The 13,965-nt window shown below is 48.0% G+C and overlaps 1 protein-coding gene across 7 annotated transcripts in view; it reads right to left on the reverse strand.

The window, feature by feature from the left end:
• The window catches only part of NDRG4 (NDRG family member 4), a 336,309-nt gene that overhangs the window by 72,686 nt on the left and 249,658 nt on the right, over positions 1 to 13,965 (reverse strand). For all 7 annotated transcript variants that reach the window (XM_033942604.1, XM_033942606.1, XM_033942605.1 and 4 more), the window contains 2 exons: positions 1,711 to 1,767; positions 1,074 to 1,125 (listed from right to left, as the gene is read on the reverse strand). In XM_033942604.1, the coding sequence (XP_033798495.1) occupies positions 1,074 to 1,125; positions 1,711 to 1,767 (109 nt within the window). The remainder of the gene's footprint in view (positions 1 to 1,073; positions 1,126 to 1,710; positions 1,768 to 13,965) is intronic.

The raw sequence follows: 13,965 nt of genomic DNA on the forward strand, positions 1-13,965 counted from the left end.
GATGATGTTTGTGCTTTTTCCAGTTTTCTAAGGGTTTTTGACCTTTTCCATTCCTTAAACAAAGTGTTTTTGTCTCTGATCGCTTCTTTCACCATTACAGTGAGCCACGCTGGTTCCTTGTTCTTTTTCCTCTTGGATCCCTTGCCGATACGCGGTATATATAGATTTTGCGCCTCGGTCACTGTGTCTTTCTCTATAGTTTTGCAGCCAGAACTTTGATTTATAAAATGACAATTGTACAGAACATTGCTTCTTTATATACTTTAATACAATAAGTTCAGTATAAAACTATTTGAGGCTTGTGTGGATGGGATCAGATGGTTTGCAGGAACGTGGTCTGAGCTCATGGGGATGGGACGGGGACTGAGCTTGCGGGGCCAAGATCACGGGGACGGGTGGAGACGGGGGCAAATTTTTTCCCTGTATCATTCTCTAATGACTAACCTGAATTAAACATCCTGAGTTCTGTACCTAACTAATGCTTAGAGTTGTATAATCTAATTCCCACACAGCCTTTTTGATCATTTAGCCCTGCATTGCTCTGTCTCTCAGTTATGCACTATCCCCTCTTTTACTAAGGCGCATTAGCCGATTTAGTGCGCGCTAAATGCTAACGCACCCATTATATTCTATGGACGCATAGCATTTAGTGTGTGCTAATCTTTAGTGCGCACTAAATCGGTTAGCACACGCTGAATCAGCTAGCGCGCCTTAGTAAAAGGACCCCATGTGATCCAAGGTGAATAATTACTGTATATGCCCCACTATCTGAGGAACCCACCTTTGGAATAGGGGTCCACATACTGTATATTCTTCACTTATTTTATTCATTAAAGAAAAAGTTAGTTACATGCCATCCTAATGAAAATGCCCAAGTTTACCTCATGATTTTAATTCCACATTCCAATGACATTGGGTAAATTTTGCTACTGTTGTGCTGTATGTAACTCCCGTGTTAGTCGTTTACGGCAAGCTACACCTGCTGTATAGCACCTTGAATGAATCCCTTCATAAAGGCATTAATAAATGTCAGTAAATGTGAGTATCCAAGAACATAAAAATTAAGGACTCACCACACCCTCCTCAGCAGGAGAATTGTCCCCAACCACCAGCATCACAGGGCAGCTGTAAAGTAGGAGGATATCAGTGAGTACATGTACACCTTCAGAAAGAGGTGCACATCTTTAATGAAAGGTGGCTAGGCAGACAGAGCAGGGATGTGCACAATAAATATTCAGTTTTTCAAACTTTGTCTCCAGTTTTCAACATTTTTTCATTCACTTCACACATTCATCTTGTTAAACATTTTTAAATGAACACAGTAAATGTTGTAAGGCACACTAGCAAATGCACATCCTAAGACTTAGGAGGTCAGGTCTGTTATTAGCAATAGATAGCTGCACAGAAGAGTCTATACTTAATTACAAGCAGCTATGTTACAGCACAGACCAGGGCAAATACAAAGGGTCATGGATTGGGCCTACTTTTTGAGTACAGGACTAGGCAACTCTACTCATTCTGGGCTGTAGCCAATCAACTTTATAGGATATCTACTATGAATATACAAGCAATGCATTTGGATAAATTCGAACCCCGACTACCCACTTGAGGACTGAAGTTGCTTACCCCTATTTTAAACAAATCCTGTGCAGAAGTAGTGATCAGGTTCCGTTTCTTTTGTAAGAAAAATAGGAGTGAGCTGATGCTTACCGAAGTGTTTTAGCATTGGGAATAGTTCCTGACCGGTTCATTTCTAGGTCTCTGCGGCTGTTGAAAAAGAGAGAGACAGAAACAGACAGAAGGATTTCTCAGCAATGATGTATAGATAGATATTGATGGAAAAGTTACAGCTGAAAATTATTTCTACCCAGACAGAAAGGGATTACTCCTCATTTTTAAAGTTTATTGGCAGTAGGAGGGATGTGGGGAGAATTGTGTAACAAGCTAGGACTGTGAGAGACTGACTTAACTGGTTTAATTGAAAATAATTGAAGTTAATATGGTCTTAACACTTTAAAAGAAAGAAAACTTCATAAAGGAGAAGCTGTGCTTGCTACATATCTGCCTAGCAACAGTTCTGCTAGTCTGTAGGAGTACAGACCTGGCAAAACTGAGATAGTATGTAAAAGCCTAATGGTGGTATAAAGCACCAAATAAGCCTGAGTGTTGGACTGATCTGATCATGTGATAATTGAGATATGCACATAGAAAAAGTTGGTTTCTGTTGAGACACAATGCTCTAGAAACATCTATTATTTTAAAATGAAGCAGAGAACTGAATCCCCCTCCCATTTGAGGTATATTATCACTTATCAAGTCCGTCTTTGGTTGTGTCCCCTTGTCCATAACTCTGTCTATTGTGACTTATGTGCTATGATAGGTGAACAATTGTGAGTATTAGGGTCAGTGCTTAAAAAATGCATTATTATTATTATTTTTTTGCTGGTGCACAGAATAAAGAAGGCAAAAAGATCCTTTGTTTGAATGATATTTCTTACTGATGTATTGTCTTCTTTATGTGTACTATCCTGAGACTATGGTAAGTGATGTGTGTGTAAAAGGGTTGAAGTCTTTCTTGCTTCTGGCCCGCAAGAGAGGTGCTCCATTCAGGACATGCTACTTAGGTCTTGCACAGGTGAAGCTGACCCTTAACCTCAGTAGTTTCCTTCTCTTTAGTCCTATCCTGTGTATCAGTTGTAATTTCTTTTCTTGTTTTATCTCCAGTTTTGTAGTAAAGTTTGTTAGTTACAATGTCAAGCTAAATATTCTGACTCGTCTGCCCCATTCAATGAGTTTGAATACCCTTTGGGAGAGAGACCATTCCCCTGGGTCTAGGGCTTGTCGACTAAGGAAGTCAGCCTGAACATTTTCCACTCCGGCCACGTAGGCAGTGAACAGGGCTTGTAGATGTGTTTCCACCCACTGGAAGAGCATCTGAGCCTCCAGATGTAAAGAAGCACTTCTGGTGCCTCCTTGCCTGTTTCACATACGCTACTGCTATAGTGTGGTCGGAAAACACTCTTACTGTTTTTCCATCCAGGACTGTTTCCAGAATTCTCAATGCTAGCTGAATGGCTCGGAGCTCTAAAAGGTTGAGGGATCACCCCTTCTGATGATGGGTTCACTGACCCTGAATTGAGTGGTCCCCACAATGGGCTCACAACAGGCTTGTGTCGGTTATGTCACCCTTGATGTGATTCGGAGAGGCATTCCCTTCGACAAGGAGACTCCCTGGAGCCACCAGTGTAAGCTGTTCTTGCGATCCCTGTCCAGGGGAGTTGCATCTGAAGAGAATGACACTGAGGGCACCACTGAGATAGAAGAGCATCATGGAGAGGCCGTATATGAGCCCTGGCCCAGGGAACAGCCTCCAAGGAGGTTACCACTGAGCCTAACAGCTGAAGGTAATGTCAAGCAGTAGGAACTGACATCGCTAAGAGCTCCAAGATTTGTTTCTTGAGTTTCTGTTTGCGTGGCTCAAGCAGAAAGACATGCCCTGTGCCATGTTGAAAAGAATCCCTAGATATTCCAAACTCTGTGTCAGTTCTAGATGGCTCTTCTTGAAGTTGACTATCCAGCCCAACTTCTGTAGTAGATCAACTATCTGCTGCACTGCCTGCTCACACACCGAGTTGGACGGAGCTCTGATCAGCCAATCATCCATCCAGGAGTGCACCCGGATCCTCATTTTTCAGAGATGAGCCACATTACCTTGATGAAAGTGTAGGGTGCTGTTGTCAACCTTGAAAGGAAGAGCCGCAAACTGGAAATGTTCCTGAAAGACATGAAACCTCAGATATTTCCTGTGTCCCAGAAAAATGGGTATATGCAGATACGCCTCATCAGATCTAGAGAGGTAAGAAATTCCCATGGTGCCACCGCCGCAATGACCAAATGTGCTGTTTCCATGTGGAAATGCAGGATCCTTAGAAATGCATTGATAACCTTGAGATCCAAAATCAGCCTCCAGTTTTCATTATGCCCAAGAAAGAGACAGAAGTATCTGCCAAAGCCTGAATAGTCTTCGGGTACTGGTTCTATGGTTTGAATATCCTAGAGCTTTTGAACTGTCATTTGGACCCTGGCCTTTTTATCTGGCCATCCGCTGGAGAATCCAGGAACTCGATCTTGTGATCCTCCCAGATGATGTCCAGCACCCAGTGGTCCAAGGATATTTTTTCCCATTCCCTCCAAATTGCCGACAGTCTCCCCCCTCCCCCCCAACATACAGAGGTGTGGCAGCCAACCTGGCATCATTGAGACTTTTTGAAGGATGGGTTGACATGAGATCCTAAGGGTTGCTGACGTCTAGAATTGCCAAATCGCTTTGTATGTCCCTGGAAAGATCTCTGAGTGGAGGAACTCGGGTTATACTGGCCAGAGACTGCATATGCTGAGATCTTGCTCATGACCCTGATAGTGTCATACAAGGTGTCCACCACATAATCCACCCCTTCTGGCACCAGCTGGGGGCAGACATCCTCTGCAGAGGTGTTCCATCTCAATCTGGTGTGACAGGCTCGTGCCGCAAAAGAAGATTCCCAAAGCCTAGTGCCTAAAATTGTCTTTTTAGGACCATATCTACCTTGTGATCTTGAGCATCGTTTAACATAACTCCTTCCTCACATGGGACAGCCATGCATTTTTTGGTGACATGTGGATGGAGGGAAAGGGCAGATTGAGGGAGAAGATAAAAACACGTGGATAGATGGGAAGGGAAGACATGGAACAGTAGATAGAACTGAGAAGGAAGAAGAAAAATTGAAGAAAGTTGAATATTAAAAGTTAATGCCAAAGATGGATGTAGATAATCACAATGGTTTATGAAAGCAGCTTATTGATTGATGTTGCTCCCATATGCTCAGCGATGCACAGCTCTAGTGTGTCTGCCATCCTCACGGAGCTTATAAGTCCAGTCATAGCATATATTTATGCTTCTTCAATCAATTTCTGATTTCTATTTTATCTTTTTATATGTTTTTCTTTTTAAAAGAAATAAAAATGTATAAAAAAGATATAATAAAAAACAGAAATTGATTGAAGAAGCATAAATATATGCAAGTTCTACAAGGAAAAGTAATCATGGACTTTGAGGGCAATTTTAAAAATTACCTGCATTAGTGCAACGGGAAATTTTCCAATGTTACGCTTAAGTGACAAAATAACACATAAGTATAGTGCATACAGAATACTGACCTTTATATAAACCAACTGATCAATGATCAATGCATCTTCCAGTCTGCATTGCTTTCAAATATGTTAGTTATGAACAAATGTACCGTACTATGAGTTGTTCATGTATAGTAACATTAAATAATAAATAGGAGGTAAGAAAAATAAGATTATAAAAAAAAAGATAGCTTATAAATTCATCTACTCTCTTGCCTTTATATACTTTAGTTATCAAGGGAGGAGTAGACTAGTAGTCAGAACACCAGGCTGACAACCAGGGGAGTCAGAGTTCAAATCCTGCTGCTGATCTTGCATAAGCTACTTCACCCTTCATTGCCTCAGGTACCAAATAGAGAGTTGCGCGGGGACAGAAATCCCACCCGTCCCCACCCGTCCCCGCCAAAGTCCCACCCGTCCCCACCCGTCCCCGTGAGGAATCCCTCCGTCCCCACCCGTCCCCGCGAGGAATCCCCTCCGTCCCCACCCGTCCCCGCGAGGAATCCCCTCCGTCCCCGCCCGTCCATATAAACTTCAGAAATAGTTATTTCATTTAATTATGCTACTGAATTAAAGGCTCTGGTAGAAACCATTTACAAATAAGCAAAAAGACTTTATTAATTTGAAAATATTAATTGGGAAGAATACATACTTTGCAAATGGGTTTCTACCAGAGCCTCTAATGTTTATAAATTTTTATCAACACAACTAATATACTACTTTATCCTGAAGCAAAATAAAAAAAAAAGAAATATAATTCTTTTCTTACCTTTGTTGCCTGGTTTCTGCTTTCCTCATGTTCTCATTCAATTCCTTCCATCCACTGTCTCTCTTCCTTCTGCATCTTCCATTTGCTCTGTTACTGTGCCTCTCCCTTTCTTCCCCCTTCCAAATTGGTCTGGCACCCATCTTCTTCTCTCCGCTCCCCCCATAGTCTGGCATCTGTCTTCTTCCCTGCCAGCGTCTTCTCCCTACTCTCTCTTCCCCATTTCCTTTCAGCGTCCTTCTCCCCCCATCTTCCCCATGTCCTGTCAGCGTCCTTCTCCCTCTCTGTCTTCCCCATGGCCTTTCAGCGTCCTTCTCCACCCCCACCCCCCGTCTTCCCCATGTCCTTTCAGCGTCCTTCTCCACCCCTTTGTCTTCCCCATGTGCTTTCAGCATCCTTCTCCCCCCTCTGTCTTCCACAAGTGCTTTCAGAGTCCTCCCCCCCCGCCCTTCCCATGGCCTTTCAGCGTCCTTCTCCACCCCTTTGTATTCCCCCATGTGCTTTCAGCGTCCTTCTCTCTCCTCTGTCTTCAAGTGCTTTCAGCGTCCTTCTCCCCCCCTCCTTCTCTACCGCCCCGGGTGCAGCACAGCCGGCCAGGTCCCCTTACTTTTGTAGCACTTCCCCGACCGACTGACAACAGCCCCGGTCCGACAAACCTCCCTGCCCTTAACTGCGAATCTAAATTACCTTATTACAGCTGCTGTAAGAAGATAATTTAGATTCGCGGCTACAGGGCAGGGAGGATTGTCGGACCGGGGCTGTTGTCGGTCGGTCGGGGAAGTGCCACAAAAGTAAGGGGACCTGGCCGGCTGTGCTGCAACCGGGGCGGGGTGTGGCGGGGCGGACCGCCCCGTCCCTTGGTAGCCACTCGAACCGCGAGACTACTCTCCTCCTTACCTGCACTGCCTGCAGCACAGAGCCAAACGGAAGTCTTCCCAACTCAGTCGCGCGGCTCTTCTCTCTACCTTCTCTGCTTGCAGCACAGAGCCGAACGGAAGTCTTCCCGACGTCAGCGCTGACGTCGGAGGGAGGGAGGTAGCTCTCCCTCCCCTCCGACGTCAGCGCTGACGTCGGGAAGACTTCCGTTCGGTTCTGTGCTGCAAGCAGAGAAGGTAGAGAGAAGAGCCGCGCGACTGAGTACATCCAGCCCCGCAGGAACCCCGCGACCCTCGGAGGCGTCCCCACGGGATCCCCGCGACCCTAGGGGGCGTCCCCACGGGATCCCCGCGACCCTAGGGGCGTCCCCACGGGATCCCCGTGACCCAAAGGGGGAACCCGCGGGATGCCCGCGGGTCCCGCGGGATTCCCGTCGTCCCCGTTCCCGTGCAGCTCTCTAGTACCAAATTGAACTGTAAGCCCATTAGGGACAGGAAAATGTCTAGTGTACCTGAATGTAACTCACCTTAAGCTACTACTGAAAGTGTGAACTAAATTAACAAGAATCCAAAACATGATATCCATGATAAACATGACTGTGATTATACTAAGCTTTCTAGTCTCAGAGAATGGAGTTTGAGAGGCAATTGTACATTACAATAAATTCTGACAGTTGACTTGGTTCCCAGAAAATATAATTAAATTTCTCTAGGTAGGATATTGTAAAACAAAGGACCCAGCATCAAAATCTCTGGACATAGTCCCAATAAATTCTTTCCTTTCATCTATATCAAAAGAGAAATGCCAGGAAATAATCTAACACGTCAACCCATAAAGGATTTAGTTATATTATAGAAGAAAAATTGCATTACCAAATTAGACATTAAATTAAATTCTAAAACTGAGGAGATTGGAAGATTAGGTTCTTACCTGAATAAAGCACAGTTACTTACCGTAACAGGTGTTATCCAGGGACAGCAGGCAGATATTCTTTACGCATGGGTGACGTCACCGACGGAGCCCACGGTACGGACCTTTTTACTAGAAAGTTCTAGTTGGCCGCACCGCGCGTGCGCGAGTGCCTTCCCGCCCGACGGAGGAGTGCGTGGTCCCCAGTTAGTATAAGCCAGCTAAGAAGCCAACCCGGGGAGGAGGGTGGGACGTAAGAATATCTGCCTGCTGTCCCTGGATAACACCTGTTACGGTAAGTAACTGTGCTTTATCCCAGGACAAGCAGGCAGCATATTCTTTACGCATGGGTGACCTCCAAGCTAACACAGAGGGAGGAGGGATGGTTGGCCATTATGCAAATAAATTCTGAAGTACAGATTGGCCGAAGTGCCCATCCCGTCTGGAGAAAGCATCCAGACAGTAGTGAGTAGTGAATGTGTGAACTGAGGACCAGGTGGCCGCCTTGCAGATTTCCTCAATGGGTGTGGAACGGAGGAAAGCAACAGAAGCGGCCATAGCTCTTACCCTGTGGGCCGTGACAGCACCGTCTAGTGACAGACCGGCCCGAGCGTAACAGAACGCGATGCAAGCTGCAAGCCAGTTGGATAGCGTCCTTTTAGAGACCGGTCGACCCAAACGATTCGGGTCGAAGGTCAGGAAGAGCTGAGGGGACAAGCGGTGAGCCCTTGTACGATCGAGATAGTAAGCCAGGGCACGCTTGCAGTCAAGACTGTGCAATGCCTGTTCTCCGGGATGTGAATGAGGTTTCGGGAAGAACACAGGCAAAACAATGGACTGGTTGAGGTGAAAGGCTGAGACCACCTTTGGAAGGAACTTTGGATGGGTGCGCAGAACCACCTTGTCATGGTGAAAAATAGTGAACGGTGGATCGGCAACCAGTGCATGAAGCTCACTAACCCTCCTGGCAGAGGTGATGGCAATGAGGAAAAGAACCTTCCATGTCAGAAATTTGAGCGAAGTTGTGGCAAGTGGCTCAAAGGGAGGTTTCATGAGGGCAGACAAAACCACATTCAGGTCCCAGACAACCGGAGGAGGCTTCAGAGGTGGTTTGATGTTGAAGAGGCCCCTCATGAATCGGGAAACCAGAGGGTGAGCCGTGAGAGGTTTTCCTAGGACAGGCTCATGAAATGCCGTGATGGCACTGAGATGGACTCTGATTGAGGTAGACTTGAGGCCTGCGTTGGACAGGGAGAGTAAGTAGTCCAGAACAGTTTCCACCGCTAAGGAGGTGGGATTGTGATGATGACGGAGGCACCAAGAGGAGAACCTGGTCCACTTCTGATGGTAACATTGGAGGGTGGCCGGTTTCCTGGAGGCGTCCAAAATGAGACGGACAGGCTGAGACAGATTTCCTGAAGAGGTCAGCCCGAGAGAAACCAAGCTGTCAGGTGGAGGGAAGACAGATTGGGATGTAGTAGAGACTGATGTTGCTGTGTAAGTAGAGTAGGAAACACAGGTAGAGGAATGGGCTCCCTGGAGCTGAGTTGAAGTAGAAGGGAGAACCAGTGTTGACGAGGCCACCGGGGAGCTATGAGGATCATGGTGGCTCCGTCCCTGCGGAGTTTGGATAAAGTCCGCAACATCAGAGGTAGAGGAGGAAAGGCATAGAGGAACCGATCCGTCCAGTCGAGAAGGAATGCATCCGGGGCCAGACGATGAGGAGAGAAGAGTCTGGAGCAGAACTGGGGCAGCTGATGGTTGTGAGGAGCTGCGAATAGGTCCATCTGCGGAGTGCCCCAGCGAGCAAAGATGGAGTGGAGCGTGGGAGGATCCAAAGTCCACTCGTGAGGTTGAAGGATGCGGCTGAGATTGTCGGCCAGGGAGTTCTGTTCGCCCTGGATGTAGACAGCCTTGAGGAAGAGACTGCGGGCCGTGGCCCAGGTCCAAATGCGAAGAGCCTCCTGACAAAGGAGGCGAGATCCGGTGCCACCCTGTTTGTTGATGTAGTACATGGCAACTTGGTTGTCCGTGCACAGAAGCAGAACCTGAGGGCAAAGAAGGTGCTGGAAGGCCTTGAGAGCATAGAACATGGCTCGTAGTTCCAGGAAATTGATGTGATGGAGACGCTCCTGCGGGGTCCAAAGACCTTGGGTGCGTAGGTCTCCCAGGTGAGCTCCCCATGCATAAGGGGAGGCATCCGTGGTGATGATCATGGAATGCGGGGGCAGATGAAAAAGAAGGCCCCTGGAAAGATTTGAGGAGTCCAACCACCATTGTAGAGATCGCTGAAGAGACGATGTCACAGAGATGGGATGAGAAAGAAGATTCGAGGTCTGTGACCACTGGTTGGCCAGAGTCCATTGAGGTGTTCTGAGGTGGAGTCGTGCCAGGGGAAGCACATGTACCGTCGAGGCCATGTGGCCCAAGAGGACCATCATTTTTCTGGCAGAAATGGAGTGATGAAGGAGCACCTGGCGACACAGGCGGAGCAGAGTTCGCTGACGATCGGAGGGGAGAAACGCCCTCATTAGTGTGGTGTCGAGAACCGCTCCGATGAACTGAAGTCGCTGTGTGGGAAACAGATGCGACTTGGGGTAGTTGATCTCGAACCCCAGAAGATGGAGGAGAGAGATGGTATGATGAGTGGCTTGTAGCACAAGTGGAGACGTAGGTGCTTTCACTAACCAATCGTCCAAGTAGGGAAACACCTGGAGGTTGTGAGACCTGAGGAAGGCCGCCGCCACAATGAGGCATTTGGTGAACACTCTGGGAGATGATGCCAGGCCAAAAGGTAGCACCTTGTACTGATAATGGCGATGGTGCACCTGGAATCGTAGGTAGCGACGTGAGGATGGATTGATTGGGATGTGAGTGTAGGCCTCCTTGAGGTCCAGGGAACATAGCCAGTCGTTCCGAGAGAGATGAGGGTACAGCGTGGCAAGGGAGAGCATTCTGAACTTCTCCTTGACGAGACACTTGTTGAGGTCCCGGAGGTCGAGAATGGGACGTAGGTCTCCTGTCTTTTTTGGAACTAGAAAGTAACGGGAGTAGAATCCCCGGCCCCTTTGTTCCAGAGGTACTTCTTCGATGGCATTGAGTAGAAGGAGGGATTGGACCTCCCTCAGGAGGAGGGGGGTTTGAGTTGAAAGAGAAGCAGACTCTACGGGAGGATTGTCTGGTGGAAGAGTCTGGAAGTTGAGAGAGTAGCCGTGGCGGATGATGTTTAGGACCCACTGGTCCGATGTGATGACCTCCCAACGGCTGATGAAGATGTGGAGCCTGCCTCCGATCGGCTGAGGAAGAGGCAATGAGGGTGGAAGACTGGCTAAGCCCTGGAGAGAGGAGTCAAAAGGGCTGAGATGGTTTGGCAGGAGGAAGAGCCTTGGCCGGTTGATTAGACTGGGCACGAGCCTGGGTGTGCTGGTGTTGGCGGGCCCGCCTAGGTTGCTGTGGAGGTGGATTGAGCGGCCTAGCGGAGAACCTGCGTTGATATGAGGTTTGTGGCCTGTAAGGACGAGCAGGTGGAGCCTTTTTCTTAGGTTTTATGAGAGTGTCCCATCTGGTCTCATGGGCAGAGAGTTTTTGCGTGGTGGTATCCAGGGACTCTCCGAATAATTCATCACCAAGGCATGGGGCGTTGGCTAATCGGTCTTGATGGTTGACGTCCAGATCAGAGACCCTGAGCCAGGCCAGGCGGCGCATGGCCACGGCGATGGCAGATGCACGGGAGGTGAGCTCAAAAGAGTCATAGATAGAGCGCACCATAAATTTTCTAAGTTGAAGCAGGCTAGAGACGTGCTGTTGGAAAAGTGGAACCTTATGCTCTGGCATGTACTTTTGCATGGCGGAGAGTTGCATTACCAGATGTTTGAGGTAGAATGAAAAATGGAACGAGTAGTTGTTTGCCCTGTTGGCAAGCATGGCATTCTGATAGAGCCGCTTGCCAAACTTGTCCATAGTTTTGCCCTCTCTGCCAGGAGGGGTGGAGGCATAGACACTGGAGCCCTGAGTCTTTTTTAAAGTGGACTCTACCAGGAGAGACTCATGAGGGAGTTGGGGTTTATCAAATCCTGGGATTGGTATAACCCTATAGAGGCTGTCCAATTTACGGGGGGCCCCAGGAACAGTCAGCGGGTTCTCCCAATTTTTATAAAAAGTTTCCCGTAAGATATCATGCACGGGCAACTTTAGGAACTCTTTGGGAGGTTGATCGAAATCTAATGCCTCCAGGAAAGCTTGTGACTTCTTAGAGTCAGATTCCAGAGGCAAAGACAAAGCACCCGACAACTCCCTGAGGAATTTTGAGAAGGAAGATTGTTCAGGTTTAGATGCGGTATCGGGTGCCGAAGGCTCTTCATCCGACGACGATGCATCCTCCTCGGTACCGGTAGGGGATTGTTCCCATAGGTCCGGGTCTCTGACATCGGTATGTGCGTGTCGAGAGACTGGAGTGGAAGGCTCGGCATGGTGAGTTTTAGACAAAGACTTGCCTGAGCGTACCGAGACATTACCGGGTGATGTAGACCTGTGTCTGTCTCGGTCCCGAGAAGTACGGTGCCGGTCAGAGTCGTGGGGAGACCGGTGCCCTGCCCGGTCCCGAGGAGGATCGGTCGTCGTCAAGGCCATAGCCTCGGCATGGGAATGGAGATGCGGTGCCGAGAGAATGGGCATGGAGGAGTCCATAGGTACCGAGGGAGTGGATACCAGTTGGACGGTATGGGGGCTCGGGCCGGTCTGGTACCGAGAGCAGCGGTGCCAAGATAGAGGGTAAGAGCTGCTTAAGTTGCTTGTGGAGTTGTTCCTGCAACTTGTCCTGGAGGATGGCCGCAATGCGGTCATCCAGGGGAGGCACCGGAACCACTTTTTTCTTCTTTGGTTCCATGGGTGCCACTCTACACTCCGGCGATGAGGGGGCCGATGACGAGGCACTCACCGAAATCGGAGTGGAGCGTTTTTTGGCTCGGCGTGGAGCCGAAAGGACTGGTGTCGTCCCCGAAGTGGGAGGGCGCTCAAGGGTGGAAGGCTTCTTAGCCGGCTTACCTGGCGCCGGGGGCGCCGATGTCGACTCAGGCGGTGTCGAAGTGGTCGGTGTCGATTTCGACGGTGCCGCAGATGAAGAGGTCGAATCCATAGTCGGGCCGGTGCCGAAAAGTAGATTTTGTTGGATTTGACGATTCTTCAAAGTGCGTTTTTTAAGAGTGGCACAGCGGGTGCAGGAATCCGCCCGATGATCCCGTCCCAAGCACTGTAAGCACCAGTTGTGTGGGTCAGTGAGGGAGATCGGGCGTGCACACCGCTGGCACTTCTTAAAACCGGGCTGCGGGGGCATGAATGGGAACACGGCCTCCGCAAAATCAAACCCCGAGGCCTGGATCGTGCTAACAGGCCCCGCCGGGGCAGGAACGAAAAATAAAGCAAAAAGAAAGGAATTTTTTTTTTTTTTTTTTTTTAAATAGAAAGAAAAAAGCACCCGAAGGTGAAAAAATCGAAAAAAGAACGCGAGCGGGAAGGCAAAAGGAGTATTTCAACGACGTTGAAAAACACACGTCTTCTTCGCTCCGCGGAAACGAAGAAACTGGGGACCACGCACTCCTCCGTCGGGCGGGAAGGCACTCGCGCACGCGCGGTGCGGCCAACTAGAACTTTCTAGTAAAAAGGTCCGTACCGTGGGCTCCGTCGGTGACGTCACCCATGCGTAAAGAATATGCTGCCTGCTTGTCCTGGGATAATCTTCTTTCTGTTAAAGGACATAGACATCTGTATTCTAGATGAATTACCTCTGGTCATAAGCTGCTTGCAGAAGGATGTCAATCATATCTTTCAGTTCCTCTTCCTTCACTAGTGGAGTGTAATGCCCTCTTCAGTTTGTACCAAACCTGTCAATATCCACTATAATGGAAGAACGCAGAAGGAGAGGCACGGGAAACTTCCCTGAAAAAAAACTGTACATTTCTGTTCTGCTCTCTAATTCATGAAAAAGAACAATAATTAGCATGAACTAATAACATAGGCGTATCAACGAATCACCCTGCTGTGTGCAAATAACATAAACACATATGGAGCTCAGGAACTCAACAAATTATTGCTTTATTAGCCATATATGATTACATGTTCTTCCAGCTGACAGGAGAAAAATTCCAGTTCTGGACTAAGAAATTTATTTGAGACAGGAATCTGGAACATTGAAAACTGACAGGGTGGGCTGTACAGACACCTATGTCCTTTAATAGAAAGAAGATTAT

This window comes from Geotrypetes seraphini, chromosome 4, assembly GCF_902459505.1.
Source record: "Geotrypetes seraphini chromosome 4, aGeoSer1.1, whole genome shotgun sequence".
NCBI classification, from domain to species: Eukaryota; Metazoa; Chordata; class Amphibia; order Gymnophiona; family Dermophiidae; genus Geotrypetes; species Geotrypetes seraphini.